This window comes from Manis pentadactyla, chromosome 12, assembly GCF_030020395.1.
Source record: "Manis pentadactyla isolate mManPen7 chromosome 12, mManPen7.hap1, whole genome shotgun sequence".
Lineage (NCBI taxonomy): Eukaryota > Metazoa > Chordata > Mammalia > Pholidota > Manidae > Manis > Manis pentadactyla.
In genome coordinates, this window is record NC_080030.1 from 89,452,389 (window position 1) to 89,470,418 (window position 18,030).

Below are 18,030 nucleotides of genomic sequence, written 5' to 3' on the forward strand. Positions count from 1 at the left end.
GAAGAAAATAAATCCTACCATTTGCAACAACATGGATGGAGTTAGAGGGTATTATGCTCAGTGAAATAAGCCAGACAGAGAAAGACAAGTACCAAATGATTTCATTCATATGTGGAGTAGAAGAACAAAGAAAAAACTGAAGGAACAAAACAGCAGCAGAATCACAGAACCCAAGAATGGACTAACAGTTACCAAAGGGAAAGGGATTGGGGAGGATGGGTGTGAAGAGGGGAATAAGAGGGTGTGGAGAGAGAAAGGGGGCATTGCGAGTAGCATGTATAATGGGGAGAGGGTGCACGGGGAGGGCTGTGCAACACAGAAGACAAGTAGTGATTCTACAGCATCTTAGTATGCTGATGGACAGTGACTGTACTGGGGTTTGTGGGGGGGACTTGGTGATGGGGGTAGTCTAGTGAACATAATGTTCCTCATGTAATTGTAGATTAATGATACCAAAAAAAAATACCCATCCTACCCTAAGTAATCTAAAGATTCAGTGAAATCCCTATCAATGGCATTTTGCACAAACAGGAGAAAATAATTCTGAAATTTTTAGAACCCAAAGATCCCTGATTACCCAAAACAGTCTTGAGAAAGAAGAACAAAGTCAGAGGTATCACACTTCCTGATTTCAGAGCTATAATAATCAAAACACTATAATATTGGCATTCAAATAGACATAAAGATCAATGGAATAAAATAGCCCATAAATAAATGCATGCATATATGGGCAATTAAATTACAACAAATGAGGCAAGAATATACAATGGGAAAAAGACAATCTCTACAATAAATGGTATTGAGAAAACAAGACACCTTCATAAAAAGGATGAAATTAGGCCACTCTATTACACCAACCACACAAATTAACTCAGAATGTATTAAATACTTGAATGCAAAACCTGAGACTTTAAAACTCCTAGAAGAAAACATAGGTATAAAGATGGCAGTGTGAGAGGTGAGACAAAGACTTCATTCCAAAACCACATATAATATGAAAATATAGTTAATACAACTAATCCTAAATAAACAACAGGAAAGAAGGCTGCACCAGACTGCATATACCTGGAGAAAAGAACAGACCTCATGGAACAGGATAATGTACCAAAGCTGTGATCCAGCAGGACCCAAGCCTTTCCCCCACCCCAGCTCATGGGTGGGAGGAAGAGAAATGGAGTAGAGAGGCGGTGGAAGCCTAGAACTATTGAATACCCAGCCCTGAAGATCTGCTATGGGAGCACGAACCTACATTGCATGGTGCTCTGGAGGTTTGTGGGGTTGGAAACATAAGACAAGTGGAATACTTGAAGAGACTAGGATTCCAGCTGCTTGTGGAAAACAGGGATCTACATCCAGCTGCTCTGGGACAAAAGAAAGGCGGGCAGTCTGAGAGCCTTCCTAACAGTAAGAGGGCTGCTAAAGGGACAAGGATTGCACAGAGCTTGCTGCACAAGGGAAAGGGTAGGTGGATAAAATTGCCTGGGTGCCCTCTGCCCAGCAGGTTGGGAACTTTCAGGAACTTCAGGCGCTCCATCCCACTAGCTGACTACCGAGCTCCGAGGATCCCCACCATGATACACAGCCTGTTGCGCTTTCCTCACAGCCTACTGGCACCAGCTTGCAAACTGGCAGTCCCTGCCCTGGTGCCAGGCCAGCCAGAGGGAGGCCCTGACTATGGCAGCTACTAACCCAAAGCACAGAGGCTTACATCTGTGTGCTCAGCCCACTGTTTCTGACAGTAGAGACAGGCACAGCAGCCAGGAAGCAGGAAACAGCCCTTTCCGAAACCCAGACACCAGTGTGGCTTCCCCGCGACCCCTGACAACACTCCAGGGGCTTAGCACCTCCAGAGAGTAGAGCTACTGGGCACTAGAGGGCGCCATATACAAATATGAAATGTCAAATCAACCTGGTTCAAACCAAAACCCAACAAACTCCAGAAAAAGGGTCAAGTGAAACTGAACTCATCAATCTTCCTGAAAGAGATTTCAAAATAAAAATCATAAACTTGCACATGGAGGTACAGAAAAAAATTCAATAACTCAGGGACAAATTTAGGACAGAGATTTAATCACTGAGAAATTCAGTATTTGAAATGAAAATACAATGGAGGGATTTAAAAGCAGATGTAGTAGAAGAGACAGTAAATGGAACAGAAATCACAGAAGAGGAATACAAAGAAGGTGAGGCACAGAAAGGAAAAAGGATCTCTAAGAATGAAAGAATACTGAGAGAATTGTGTGGCCAAGATCAATGGAACAATATTTGCATTACAGGTGTACCAGAATAAGAAGAGAGAAAAAGGGATAGAAAGTGTCTTTGAGGAGGTAATTGCTGAAAACTTCCTCAATCTGGGGAAGGAGAGAGAGTCTTTCAGGCCATGGAGGTGCACAGATCTCCCAACACAAGGGACCCAGGAAGACAATACCAAGACATATAATAATTAAAATGGTAAATATCAAGAATAAGGACAGACTTTTAAAAGGAAAAGCCATCAGGCTATCATCAGACTTCTCAACAGAAACCTTACAGGCCAGAGTGAGTGGCATGATATATTTAATGCAATGAAACAAAAGGGCCACGAACCAAGGATACTCTATCTGGCAAGATTATCATTTAAATTTGAAGAAGGGATTAAACAATTTCCAGATAAGCAGAAACTGAGAGAATTTACCTCCCACAAATCACCTCAACAGTGCCTTTTAGAGGGACTGCTATAGATGGAAGTATTCCTAAGGCTAAATAGCTGTCAACAGAGTAAATAAAGCCACAGTAAAGTCAGTAGAACATTTAATTACTAAGCAGATGGAAAATCAAAGCAACTACACCTAAATTCAGTTAAGGGATAGACAAAGAGTACAGAATATGATACCTAATAATGAAGAGTGGAGGAGGAAGAAAAAGGAGGGAAAAAAACCTTTAGATTGTGTTTGTAAAAGCATACTAAGTGACCTAAAGTAGATTGTTAGATAGTAAGGGAATTACCCTTGAAACTTCAGTAAACATGAATCTAAAGCCTGCAATGGCAATAAGTACATACCTATCGATAATCACCCTAACTGTAAATGGTCTGAATGCACCAATCAAAAGACATGGAATCACTGAATGGACTGTCTATATGCTGCCTACAAGAGACTCACTTCAAACCCAAAGACATACACAGACTAAAAGTGAAGGGATGGAAAAAGATATTACATGCAATAGGGAGAAAAAAGCAGGAGTTGCAGTACTTGTATCAGACAAAATAGACTTCAAAACAAAGAAAGTCACAAGAGATAAAGAAGGGCATTACATAATGACAAAGGGGTAAATCCAAGAGGATATAACCATTTTAAATATAATCAAATTTAAATATAAAATACAGGAGCATCTACATATGTGAAACAAATACTAACAGAATTAAGGTGGAAATGGAATGTAATGCAGTCGTTTAGGGAGACTGCAACACATCACTCACTCCAAAGGACAGATCAACCAGACAGAAAATAAGAAAGGAGACAGAGGCACTGAACAACACATTAGAACAGATGGACCTAACAGACATCTACAGAACAATTCACCCAAAAGCAGCAGGATACACATCCTTCTCAAGTGCACATGGAACATTTTCAAGAACAGTTCATATACTTGGCCACAAAAAGAGCCTCAGTAAATTCAAAAAGATTGAAATTGTGCCAACCAGTTTCTCAGACCACAAAGGTATGAAACTAGAAATAAATTACACAAAGAAAATGAAAAACTCCACAAACACATGGAGGCTTAACACCATGCTCCAAAATAAACAATAGATCAATGACCAAATAAAAACAGATCAACCGTATATGGAGAAAAATGAAAACAATAATTCAACACTGCAAAATCTGTGAGATGTAGCAAAGTTCATGCTAAGGGGGAACTACATTGCAATATAGGCTGACCTCTGGAAAGAAGAACAATCCTATATGAACAGTCTACACTCCCAATTAACAAAACTAGAAAAGGAAGAATAAATGAGGCCCAAAGTCAGTAGAAGGAGGGATATAATAAAGATTGGAGCATAAATAAATAAAATTGAGAAGAATAAAACAATAGAATCAATGAAAGCAGGAGCTGGTTCTTTGAGAAAATAAACAAAATAGATACACCCGTAGTCAGACTTATTAAGAAAAAAAGAGAGTCTACACACATCAGCAGAATCAGAAATGGGAATGGAAAAATCACTATGGACTCTACAGAAATACAAAGAAGTATTAGAGAATACTATGAAAAATTATATGCTAACAAACTGGATAACCTAGAGTAAGTAGACAAGTTTCTAGAAAAATACAACCTTCCAGGACTGACCCAGGAAGAAACAGAAAATCTGAAGAGAGCAATCATGAGCAACAGAATTGAATTGGAAATCAAAAAACTACCTAAGAACAAAACCCATAGACCAGATGGCCTAACTGCTCAATTTTATCAAACATTTAGTGAAGACCTAATACCCATCCTCCTTAAGGGATTCCAAAAAGTAGAAGAGAAGGGAATACTCCCAAACTCATTCTATGAGGCCAGCAATACACTAATACTAAAACCAGGCAAAGTCACCACAAAAAAAGGAAATTACAGACTAATATCCTTGATGAACATAGATGCAGAATTACTGAACAAAATATTAGCAAACTGAATTGAAAAATACATTAAAAAATCATCATGAAAAAAAAATCATCATGATAAGTAGGATTTATTCCAGGGATGCAAGGATTGTACAATATTTGAAAATTCATCAACATCATCCACTACATCAACAAAAAAAAAGACAAAAAGCACATGATCATCCACATAGATGCTGAAAAAGCATCCGACAAAATTCAACATCCATTCACGATAAAAACTCTCAACAAAATGGGTATACAGGGCAAGTACCTCAACATAATAAAGGCCACATATGATAAACCCACAGCCAACATCATACTGAACAGCAAGAGGCTGAAAGCCGTTCCTCTGAGATGGGGAACAAGACAGGGATGCCCACTCTCCCCACTTTTATTCAACATAGTACTGGATGTCATAGCCATGGCAATTAGACAATACAAAGAAATAAATGGCATCCAGATTGGTAAAGAAGTTAAACTGTCACTGTTTGCTGTTGACATGATGTTGTGCATAAAAAATCCTGAAAGAATCCATTCCCAAACTACTGGATCTAATATCTGAATTCAGCAAAGTTGCAGAATACAAAATACACAGAAATCTGTTGCACTTCTATTACACTAATGATGAACTAGAAGAAAGAGAAATCAGGAAAACAGTTCCATTCACTATTGCATCAAAAAGAACAAAATACCTAGGAGTAAACCTAATGAAGGAAGTGAAAGACCTATACCCTGAAAACTACAAGTCGCTCATGAGAGAAATTAAAGAAGATACCAATAAATGGAAACACATCTCGTGCTCACAGATAGGATGTTAATATTGCCAAAATGGCCTGTCCAATGCAATCTATAGATTTAATGCAATCCCTATTAAAATACCAGCAGCATTCTTCAACCAACAAGAGGAAATAGTTCTAAAATTCATATGGAAACACAAAAGACCCCAAATAGCCAAAGTAATCCTGAGAAGGAAGAACAAAGGTGGGCAGATTACGCTCCCCAAATTCAAGCTCTACTACAAAGTCAATACAATTTGGTACTGGCACAAGAACAGAGCCACAGACCAATGGAACAGACTAGAGCCCACATTTAAACGCAAGTATATGTGGTGAATTAATATATGAGAAAGGCACCATGGACATACAATGCGGAAATGACAGCCTCTTCAACAACTGGTGCTGGCAAAACTGGACAGCTACATGCAAGAGAATGAAACTGGATTATTGTTTAATCCCATACACAAAAGCAAACTTGAAATGGATCAAAGACCTGAATTTAAGTCATGGAACCATAAAAGTCATAGAAGAAAACATAGGCAAAAATCTCTTGAGTATAAACATGAGCAACTTTTTCCTGAACGCATCTCCTTGTGCAAGGGAATCAAAAGCAAAAATGAACACATGGGACTACGTCAAGTGAAAAAGCTTCTGTACAGCAAAGGACACCATCAGCAGATCAAAAAGGCATCCTACAGTATGGGAGAATATATTTGTAAATGACATACCTGACAAGGGGTTAATATCCAAAATATATCAAGAACTCCCACACCTCAACACCCAAAAGGCAAATAACCTAATTAAAAAATGGGTGGAGGATCTGAACAGACACTTCTCCAAAGAAGATTTTCAGATGTCCAACAGGCACATGGAAAGATGCTCCACATCACTAATTATCAGGGAAATGCAAATTAAACCAAAATGAGATATCACCTCACATCAGTTAGGGTGGCCAACATTGAAAAGACTAGGTACAACAAATGCTGGCAAGGATGTGGAGAAAGGAGAACCTTCCTACACTGCTGGTGGGAATGTAAACTAGTTCAGCTATTGTGGAAAGCAATATGGAGGTTCCTCAAAAAACTGAAAATAGAAATATCATTTGACTCAGGAATTACACTCCTAAGAATTTACCCAAAGAAAACAAGTTTTCAGATTCAAAAAGACATCTGCACCCCTGTTTCTTGCAGCAGTATTTACAAAAGCCAAGATATGGAAGCAACCTAAGTGTCAATCAGTAGGTGAATCGATAAAGAAGAAATGGTACATATACACAATGGAATACTATTTAGCCATAAGACAGAAAGAAATCCTTCCATTTGCAACAACATGGATGGAGCTAGAGGATATTATGCTCAGTGAAATAAGTCAGGCAGAGAAAGACAAATACCAAATGATTTTTCTCATTTGTGGAGTATAACAAAGAAGCAAAACTAAAGGAAGAAAACAGCAGTAGACTCACAGACTCCAAGAAGGGACTAGCAATTACAAAAGGGGAGGGTTGAGGGAGGCTGAGTGGGAAGGGAGGGATAAGGGGGATCAGGGGTATTAAGTTTAGTATACATGGTGTGTGTGGAGTCACAGGGAAGACAGAGTAGCACAAAGACAAGTAGCGACTTTGTGGTATCTTACTACACTGATGGACAGTGACTGCACTGGGATATGGGTGGGAGTTCGATAATAAGGTGAATAAGGTGAATGTAGGAACCATATTGTTTTTCTTGTGAAACCTTCATAAGATTGTATATTAATGATACGTTAATTTAAAAAAAACATAGGTGATTAGTTCCTTGTCATTGATCTTAGTAATTTTTTTTCTGACTTCAAAGGGAAATAAACAAAAATAAACAAGTGAGACTACATCAAATTAAAAAGCTTCTACACAATGAAGGAACTATTAACAAAACAAATAGACAACCTACTTAATGGGAGAAGATATTTGCAAACCATATGTCTAATAACAGATTAATATCTAAAAAGTATAAAGAACTCATAGTGCTAAATAACTCCCAAAGGATCCAATTAACAAATGGGCAGAGGATCTGAATAGATATTTTTCCCAAGAAGACATACAGATGGCCAAGAGGCACATAGAAAGATGCTTCACATCACTAATCATTAGTGAAATGCAAATCAAAACCACAATGAGATATCTCCTTACACCTGTCAGAATGGCTATTATCAACAAGATAAGAAATAAGTGGATTGGAGAAAAGGGAACCCTAGTGTGCTGTTCATGGGAACATACATTGGTATAGCCACTATGGAAAACAGTGTGGAATGTCCTCAAAAAATAAAAAATACAACTGGTGTATGATCCAGCAATTCCACTACTTGGTGTCTATTTTAAGAAAATGAAAACACTAATTTGAAAAGATATATGCATCCTTATGTTTACTGCAGCATTGTTTATAACAGCCAAGATATGGAAACAACCTAAGTGTACACTGATGGCTAGATGGATAAAGTGTTACACACAAACAAAGGCACACAATGGAGTACTACTCAACTATATAAAAGAATGAAATATTGTAATGTACAGCATAGGGAATATAGTCAATAATAATTAATTTATAATATGACTTATCTAGGATTATATGGTACATGAAATTTCCAACTTTTCCCTAATTTTTGCACTCATTCTTGTAACACATGTCCAGTACAGTGGGTGCCTTGATCACTGTCAGTCACCTGTGAGCAGCCATAGGCTGCAAAGAGATGATCTGGGCCCCTTTTGGTTGTTTGCTGATGTGCATGACATGCAGGAAACAGAACCAACTTTCCAGTAGCTGTGTCCACCCAAGTCATGGTTTATCAGTACCCTTCTGATATGGGTAGAGGCCCAATATAATCCATCTGCTACTTGATGAAGGGTATCAGTCCTTTAACTATTGTCCCATGTTGCTGTGGAACTCAATGTGAGTCCCTCTTAGAGCACACAAGGCACTCCCACTAGGCTCTGCTGACTTTTTCAAAGGTCAGTGACAAGCTCCACTGACAGGCTACACGTCTGTGACAAATGGTGGGACTGTGAAAAGACAGTGAATGTCCACTGCCGGCCTTCCCATGTGAAGGCAAACTGATCCTGACTTTTCTGTGCTATATCAATAGAAAAGAAAGCATTAGCAAGGTCTACAACGTAATGATATGTCCCTAGTTCATAACCAAGGGCATCAATAAGGGTTGCAATAGAGGGGACAGCAGTATGCAGAGGGGGTGTGACTTTATTAAACCTCTGTAATCCACAGTCATATGCCAGGAGCTATCTGGCTTTTTCACTGGTCACACTGGGGAATTAAAAGGACTATGAGTGGGCTTTATGATGCCCACCTTCTGCAGCTCCTGTAGAGTTTCTCCAATTTCCTTGTGTCTCCCGAGGCAATTCATATTTCTTAGTATTTGTCACCTGCTGAGGTACAGGCAGAGCTACAAGTGGATGCTGAGCATGTCCCTCAGAACTGCCTTTACCACCTGTACCCTCAGTCTCAACTCACCTGCAGTGGTCTGTAGCCACAGGCCCTGCAGGATATCTACCCCCAAAATATATTCAGGGATGGGAAAAATATACACAGTATACCCCTTTGGGGGTAAACACCCTATTCCCAATGGAATTTGGGCTTTCTTCACTCTAATTGCCTTACCCCCATACCCATATATCATAGCAAGAGTCCCATGGAACCACTCAGGGTTGCCACAAATCAGAGAACATCCAGTTCCTGTGTCTACCAGTGCCAGGTGCACATTCATGGGGACCAATGAATTGCTAATTCTACATATAGCCCCTGGTCCCCATCATGTCCCACAAGGTGGGGGCCTTGACCCCTCCTCAGTCAAACCACAATGCCCAATAGCCCTCCTGTGGGGGCAGGGGCCCAGGTGGGGTCCAAGTACTCTTTCCCAGGAAGTCCTGCAGACACACAGGCAGGACAAGCAGGACATGCACAGGGCAGCTCCTGTGTCCTGGACCTCAGCAGCTGGAACTGCTGCTCTGGCTTTAATTGATGCCACAGCTCTAGCAAGATTCTCTTGGGCTGCCCATCAAGTTTTCCTTTAATGCCCCCACCTCTATCAGATCAACCCACATCTGGATCCTCAAGACCTTCATGGGGCCCTTTGAACTTCTTTCAGTTGCAGACCATATTTCCTTCTGTGTTTTTATTATTTCAATCTACCCCAGGTCTGCTATAGTACAAGTAACCTCACTTAATGAGTTGCCTTATATCGGGGGCAAGAATAGTCACTCGGGACCTAAAGAGGGCTGGGGGAACGGTATGAAGTACCAGGTTTCTCATCCCCATGGTGAATAACTCATCACTGGGGCCCTGAGGGTCCATATTGTAGATAATACTTTTCATTCCCAACTCCTGTAAAATCTTCTGGATCTCTGTATGTTTGCCAGCTAATTGGGACAATATGGTAAATCACCCTGATTAGGCCAAACTTCCCTAAGGGCTGTAGTGAGCCAATCCAGAAGTCAATGATTACCTGGGGACTGACAGGCATTTTATAACCCAAATGGAGAGAGAGGTGAGTCATCAGGGAAGCCAATTCACCCATTCTGACCCAGAGAAAACAATGCCCTCTTCTCCTAAATCCCAAAGACCCAAAAGCCATGTAGGCAGAGGCTCCGAGGACTTCTGCGGAAACTGAGTGCTCAAACCCACTAGCTTGGCCTGGGTATAGGGGTGGAGCACGGAGTGCCCCACAACTGGGGAAGGGGTTGCTCCTGTCCCTGAGGAGCCCGTGGTGCTTGTGCCCATATTTTCTTAACTACGACTGGGTGGGATTTCACTAAGGGATGACCTGGTGCCTCAGGAAGCAGCCTTGGCAACAGCTCCCTCTTTGGCCCCAGCCCCTCCTCACCCCCAGCCCCTCCCCACCCCACCCCCGTCCCCTCCTTCCCCCCACCCCTCCTCCCCTGGGGTCTCCTCCACCATCTCTAGGTCTGAAGGCACCACCCCTTCCTTCACATCCCCCACAGCCTCTCACAGCGTGCATTTTTCTGCTGCCCCCTCCCTCACTGCTTGTAGGTCTCTCAGCAGCACGATCTCAATTTCAATAGCTTTCGTTCCTTTTTCACAGCATCTCACAACTCATCTCCCTGTTCTTCCAGTCGATACTGAAGTGCCTTTCTCTCCGTGGTACCCCTTTCCGAGGCTGTGAGAAACAGCTCGCCCACATATCCTGCCACCGTGTGGCACTCGGTTCCCCCAAGGAGTGCCGTATTTTGTGGAGGGCCAACTCCACTGCCTCTGGTGCTCCCACTCCTCCCCGATTCTGGGGAGGGTCCCACTCCTCTAGGAGGCACCATACTCCAGACCAGATCCCTACTGGGGAATCTCTGGGTGAATCCCTACCATCTACAGTGGCATCCCACTGAAACATTGCACCCATAAGGACAGATATTGGGTTTGCTAGATCTCTGCTGAGTCTACACCAAGTGTAGCTCTGGAGGGAATGGGGTTTTCCTCCCGGTAATAAATTCCCCTATCAATCTGATGAAACTGAAGTAAGTCAAGGAATAAAACATTTTAGTTGCTCGCAGCTTGCTCAAATTTGCTAGGCAGGCCTGGCTCTGTCTATCTCCTGCCACAGCTCACCCTCTACAGCCATGGCGCACTCTCTACTTCTGGGAGGAACTCCATGGGCAGGGCCTTGGTGACTGGCAAACACCAGACCAATTAGGCACCAGGAATGTAGGGGAGGAGAGAATGGCTGTTTTCTCTCCACCCCTTGCCCATAGGCTGCAGGAGGCTGCAGTAGTAAACACTTATTGATATGTAAATAGCTAAGGCCAGGCTGGAGATTCTGGAAATTCTGCTATTTATCATGCACTCACTGTCCTCGGTTCTAGGAAAAAATAGAATTTTTATGGGTTGAGTTCATTCTCCTCGGTTCTTGTCCCTGTTGCAACAGAGAATTGAAAGACAGAGACACAGCAGTGAAGCAGAATGAAAGTTTTATTTGAATACACTGCAAGGGAGGAACAGGCCTGAGTCAAGGTAGACAAAGGCAGGCTGCTTACTGTGAGGCTTCTTGAAAGGAAGGAGCAACACACAGCAGCAATTCACCAGAGAGTTCCACTTTATTGGGGAAAAGTACTAGGTTATATAGGGAGGGACATAAGCTGATTGAGGTGTCACTTCAACGGGACTGGTGGCTATTGGCCAGGTGCTGGAATTGGTGCCGGCGGGAACCGAAGACCTGGAAGAGAAGCAGGAAGTTCGCCATCTTATGGGTGGGGGCCCTTCATTCCCCCCTTTCTCCTCTATGGGGTTGTGGACGTTGCTTTCTCTCTGCTTCCTGCTGAACGGGGGTGGTGAAGGGAGTGAGGGCTTGAGGACCAGGAGGAAAGGGTTGATAGGACTCCCCACAGTAAGGACGAGTAGATGTGGACTTCTTCAGGTTGGAAATCAATGAAGGTTCCCTGTAACCATAGGTCGAGGACCTGTTGATTCCAATGGTGCCAAGAGGATATGGGTGTCAGGAGCCAGGCGTCTGTGGCCATTGTCTCCAGGAACAATTTCCAGCAGAGAGAGGGGTCCATCTCAGCGTATGGTGGGGAGGTCACGTGAGGGTGAGGGATCTTCTGTGGCCAGAAGCTGATAGTTTCTGAGTAAAAGCTGGTTGAGAGTTTGATTAGAGATTTTTCCGACTTGGGATTTGATGAACTTTATTATACAGGGTAAGAAGAGACAGGCAAGAAGAATGATTATTATAGGTCCTGCAATGGGCCAGAGCCAGGTAAGGAGGGGGTTTGTTAGTATTGAAGAGAATGGGTTGGAATTGGAAGCAGAGTGGAGGCTGGAGGCAAGATCGGTGAGTTTGGTAATGTCAGTTTCTACAATGCCGGATTCATTGATGTAATAGCAGCACTCTTCCCAAAGGAAGACGCAGGTGCCGCCCTTCTCGGCTGTAAGCAGATCTAAGGCCCGTCGGTTTTGAAGGGTGACTTTGGCTAGCGAAGTGACCTATCTTTGGAGAGAGGCCAGGGAATTGGCAGTGGATGTCAGGGCTCCCTCAAGTTTGGCGAGATCTTTAATTGCCCACAGAGAGTGACCCAAGGCCCCTCCCGAAACCCTGCCCCAATGGCTGAGGTGGTCAAAGAGATACCGACCATGATGGGAAGGAAAGCAGCCCTTTTTGTGCGCGAGGGCAAGGGAGGTTGGAGCTCAAGAAATTCTGCCATGCTGTAAAGTGTAAGCTGTGGGATTAGGGTGACGAGAATGCAGGGTATATCGGAGTTGGGAGGCAGTGAGTTGAAAAGACTGCCATTGCACCAAAAGAAGTGACCTGGTTGTGTAAAAGTTTTAGAGTCGGAGGTGGGGTTGTAGATAGAGAGGCAGTGAAGTGCGCTGGAGGGGGGTGGAGTTGGGCCTACACAGTGGTGGATGGTGAGATTATCTGTGTATTCTGGTTCCCATAGGGGTATATCTGCCAGGGGGTGGAGGGGTTGTCCTTCTGCATGGAAGGAGTAGTTGGAAATATTAAGGGGCACGGCGGCCAGCAGTAGACGCTGTAGTGATGCGCACAAGAAACAATTGGCGGTGTTGAGGGTGTGGTTGAGAAAGATGGTGGTGTCTTGAATGAGCTGTAACCAAGAGTAGGAGAAATTAGAAGAGGGGCGGGGATAGGAAGATGAAGAGGTGCCATCAAATGTTTGAATAATGACTTTTTCGGAATGTCCGATATCTGATGCAACTTGAGAGATCTGGGAATGAGAAGGAACATACTCTCGAGAGATATGAAGGGTACCGTGGGGGGGTCGAGGACCCCCTGTAGTAAATTGAGGCTGTGACTCCGGCGGCCCATCAAGGGTCCCAGGGATCAGGGATTGATAAGGAGAATGAGCTTTTGGGATATTTTATGAAACAGTTGGAGGAGTAATACTGTGGGTATTGAGAGTCACCCATGTAGTGAATGGTGCAAGACCAGTAGGGACATCCCCCATAGGTGTCTGGCCACTGCCTGCATGAGGCTTGTTTTTGGTCATAGAGGAAGCAGAGGTAGGGAGTGAAAAGGGGGCTGCTAGTGAACACTTCGGTGGAGGGAGGAAAGTGAAGGTACAAAGGCTCAGAGCAGCCTTTTAGAGGGCAGTCTCATGTGGTAATGAGGGCAGTGGTTTTTGTTGGATGCTGTGTGTAAGTCTGTCTGACCTTCAATCGCCATACAAAGGAGGCTGAGGTGACGGGGAAGACAATAGAAATGAGGAACGAGAGTGAGAGAGCAGTAAAGGAAGAAAAGGTCATGATTCGGGTATGGATGGCAAAGGGGGTGAACGGGAGCTGCAGAGTTTCAAGGGATCAGAGGGATGAAGCGTGGAAGAGTAGACAGCATCTTGGGCTGTATCCGAAGGACTCTGGGTTGGGTCTTGGGTGTCCAGAGGAGGTGGGTCCTGGGTGCTTGGTTTCATCCTGGAGATATGAATCCAAGGGGTGGCAGAGTTATCAGGCAGTGAGAGCTTAGCGGCCGAGGGGGTGCAGAGAATGACTGGGTGTGGGCCTTCCCATTTTGGGGTGAGAGGGGGCTTATTTTCTGGAGGCTTATAAAACACTAGTTGACCGGGTCATAGGACAGGAGGGTTTTGGGAGGCGGATGGATCCAGGAGGAGCCAATCCTGATATTTCCATAATTCGGTGCGGAGGAGAGAGAGTAGCGGAAGGGCCATGTTGGGAGGAATTGGTCCTTTGTGGGGAGGGAGCCCTGGGGGTAAAATTGGGTGGCCGTACATGATCTCAAAGGGTGACAAGAAGGAAGGTTTTTTGGGGAGGGCCCGAATGCGGAGTAGGGCTAAGGGAAGTAAGCGAACCCAGTCAAGGTGTAGTTCTAGAGATAGTTTGGTCAGGATGTCTTTTAGAGTCCTATTGGCTCTTTCTACTTTTCCTGAAGCCTGTGGTCGATAAGGACAGTGTAGTTGCCAGGGGAGTGAGAGCGACTTGGAGAGGTTCTGAATGATTTGGGCAGTGAACTCAGGGCCGTTATCTGATTGGAGGGAGGTGGGCATCCCGAACCTAGGAGAGATCTGGGTGAGGAGGATGGAGGCAACTGCGGACGCTTGTTTGTTAGTGGTGGGGAAAGCTTCAACCCATCCTGAAAATGTATCTACCAACACGAGTAGGTATCTGGTACGCCGTACGGGGGGCATGTTAGTGAAGTCTATTTGCCAATCTGCGGCGGGGACATTACCCCTTGCTTGATGAGCCGAGAAGGGTTGGGCCTTCAGGGGGGTATTAAGGTTGGTGCGTTGGCATATAGTGCACCTGCGGGTGATTTGGTTAAGTAGGGTTTTGTCTTCAGGAGAGAGAGAGAGAAAAAGGATTGTAAAAAATGGATCAAGGATTGGGGGCTAGGATGGAACAGATCATGTAAGAAGTGGAAGAGGGACTCTTTGTCCTGGGAACAGAGGGTGTCTTGTGACAAGGCTAAAACCGCAAGGGCAGACGGATCGTTGTCTGGTGAGTCTTCTGATAGGGCAACCGACCGGGCTACTCTGTCAGCTTTGTTGTTACCCTTTGTAATGGGGGAGTCATCCTTTTGATGTTTTTTGTAGTGGACTATGCCCAGTCGGTGTGGGAGTTGTGAAGCCTCTATAAGTTTGGTAATTAAGGCTGAATTAGTGATGGAATTTCCTTTTGTGGTGAGGAGGCCTCATTCTTTCCATACTGCCACATGGGATGAGAGAATGTGGAATACGTATTTGGAGTCAGTGTACAGTGTGAGAGACATGTCTTGGGCTAGAGTGCAAGCTCTGGTGGCCGCAATGAGTTCAGCCTGTTGACTGGTTGTACCGGGGGGTAGGGCTTGTGCTTCGATGACGTCTTCGAGGGAGACTACTGTGTATCCTGCATAGTGGGTGCCCTCATGTTTAAAGGAGGACCCATCAGTAAACCAGATGAGGTCGGAGTGTGAGAGGGCTCCCTCGGAGATCGTGGAGTGGCACGGAAGGAAGTTGTGAAGGGCTTCCAGGCAATCATGAGAGGGAGTATGAGGAGAGTAGGGTAGAGGAGGAAGAGTGGCCGGATTCAGGGGCTGGCAGGGGAGGAAAGAAATGTCTGGATTTTGGAGGAAAGAGGACAGTAAGGTCAGGAGTCTAGAGGGAGGGAGAGTCTGTAAACTTTTGTAGGTTAAGAGGTCTTTTAGGTGATGTGGGGACAGAATGGTAAGGGGCGCCCTGAATGTCAGTTTATGAGCTTCCTTCTGCAAGAGCTGTCCAGTGGCTAATGCCCGTAGGCAGGGGGCCCATCCCCAAACTGTGGGGTCTAATTGCTTGGAAAGATAAGCTACTGGGGCAAAGGATGGGCCATAATATTGGCCTAGGACTCCTAGAGCTTGACTGGACTTCTCATGAATGTATAATAAGAAGGGCTTCCACAAATCAGGAAGATGGAGAGCTGGGGCTTCCACAAGGGCTTGACAGAGCTTAATGAAGGAGTGTTGGGGTGAGGAGGATAATGGTTCTTCAGGGGGGCCCTTGCTGAGGTCGTATAGGGGTCTTGCCAACATGGAGAAGTTAGGGATCCACGCTCTAAAATACCCAGCCAGGCCTAGAAAGGAAAGGATTTCTGTCTTGGTTTTGGGAACAGGCAGGTCAGAGAGGAGTCGTTTTCTGTTCAAGGTAATGGACTTTCTTTGTTGAGATAGAAGGAATCCAAGGTAAGTGTCAGAAGGGGAAGAGATTTGAGCCTTGACGGGGGATACCTGGTAACCTCTGGAAGCTAGAAGGTTAAGTAGGGAGGCAGTGTCAAGTTGAGACTGTTCCCATGAGGGACTGCAGAGTAGAAGATCGTCCACGTATTGTAGTAAGGTGGACTTGGAGTGATCATGATGAAACTGTTTGAGGTCCTGAGCTAGGACCTGTCCAAAAATATGGGGACTATCTCGGAAGCCTTGTGGCAAAACTGTCCAAGTGAGTTGTTCAGAATGTCTTGTGTATGGGTCCGTCCAGGTGAAGGTGAAAAAATCTTGGGAGGAGGGGTCCAGAGGGATAGAAAAAAAATGCGTCCTTGAGATCTAGGACTGAGAAGTGGGAGGCCGAGGCAGGCATCCGCGATAAAAGGGTGTATGGATTTGGAACTAAGGGATGGATAGGGACGATGGCCATGTTAATGAGGCGGAGATCTTGGACTAGGCAGAAAGATCCGTTGGTTTTTTTTAACAGCTAATATGGGGGTATTAAACAGAGAGTGAGTGGGTCTGAGGTAATTTTTGTTTAAAAGGTCCTGAATGATGGGTTGGAGGCCTATGAGGGCCTAAGTGGTTAGGGGGTATTGGGCCTGACAGATATACTGTGAGGGGTCCTGTAATTTAATAGAGGCAGGAGGACATAGAGCCATGGAGGGACTTGTAATGTTCCATACCTTGGGATCTACAGGGTGTATGAGGGCAAAACTGGAGCTTTCATTGGATAGAGGGGGGTCATCGGCCATGAGGGCCATCAGAAAGGGGGTACTGGGGGCTGTGGGAGTGGATACAGTTATGGAAACATGGAGGAGAGAAAGGATGTCCCGTCCTAGTAAGGGGATGGGACACTGGGGCATAACCAGGAAGGAGTGGGAAAAAGGTATGGGATTGTCCTGGATTATGCATAAAAGGGGAGGGGTTTTCAATGGGAAGATCTGTTTTCCTCCTACCCCGACTATAGGAGTAATGGCTGGCATGGTAGGGCCCCAGTATTCTCGCAAGACCGAGAAGGTGGCTCCTGTATCTAGGAGGAAGGAGATGGGGCGACCGTCTACTATTAAAGTAACCCTGGGCTCCTGTTTGGTGATGGAAATGGTCGGACGAGAAGCCCCCGGGCCCCGTCAATCTTCCTCTGCCAGTCCCACTACGGCGGGGTTTAGGATGGGGGTTGTTCATCCAGTCTCCCCTTCGGGTGGTTGGGCAATCAGATCCCCAGTGGTCCTTTTTGTGGCATATGGGGCATGGGGTGGTAGGAGGTCTGGGGGAGGGGCACACCCTTGACCAATGTCCTTTTCCGCACTTGAAACAAGCTCCTGGGGGGGGCTTGTTTGTGGAGGGGTGCCCAGGTTGTGGTTTTATCAGCTGGGCCAACATCTGAAAGTTGGCCTGATCAGCCTTTTGTTTATGGCATTCTTTCTCCTCCTCGCAGTTATGGAAGAGTTTAAAGGCCACTGTCAGGATCTCAGTCTGCGGGGTAGCGGGGCCCTGATCTAACTTTTTGAGTTTAGCTTTAATGTCGGGATAGCTTTGAGCCAGGAATTATGTCATAAGGACATGTCTTCCGTCTGGCGTTTCTGGGTCTAGGCTGGTATACTGTAATGGGGCTTGGGTGAACCTATCTAGGAATTCGGAGGGAGTTTCTTCCTTTTTTTGAATTATGTCCTGGAGCTTTTGAAAATTGACTATTTTACGAGCTGCCTTTTTCAGACCTGCTATTAAGCAGGAGGCGAAAATATCCCGAGAGCAGAGACCTACAGCGATGTTATAATCCCAGTGAGGGTCTTGTTCAGAGACAGCGGTGGGGCCAGTGGGATAGGTGGGGTCAGTCCTGTGGGTTTCGGTAGCATGTGTTTGGGCGAAGTACCAAACTCGTCTACTCTCTTCAGGAAGGAGGGTATTGGCCAGGAGCATGAAAATGTCATGATGTGTGAGGCTGTAAGACTGGAGGGTCCACTGAA

General features: G+C 44.9%; 1 protein-coding gene across 1 annotated transcript in view; it reads right to left on the bottom strand.

Annotated features, from left to right (window-relative positions):
- Nucleotides 1-9,591: 9,591 nt before the first annotated feature.
- Nucleotides 9,592-18,030, bottom strand: part of LOC118919343 (kinesin-like protein KIF3A) — a 43,456-nt gene continuing 35,017 nt past the window's right edge. Inside the window, 1 exon segment of the mRNA XM_057489239.1 lies at nucleotides 9,592-9,791. Coding sequence (XP_057345222.1) covers nucleotides 9,592-9,791 — 200 coding nt within the window.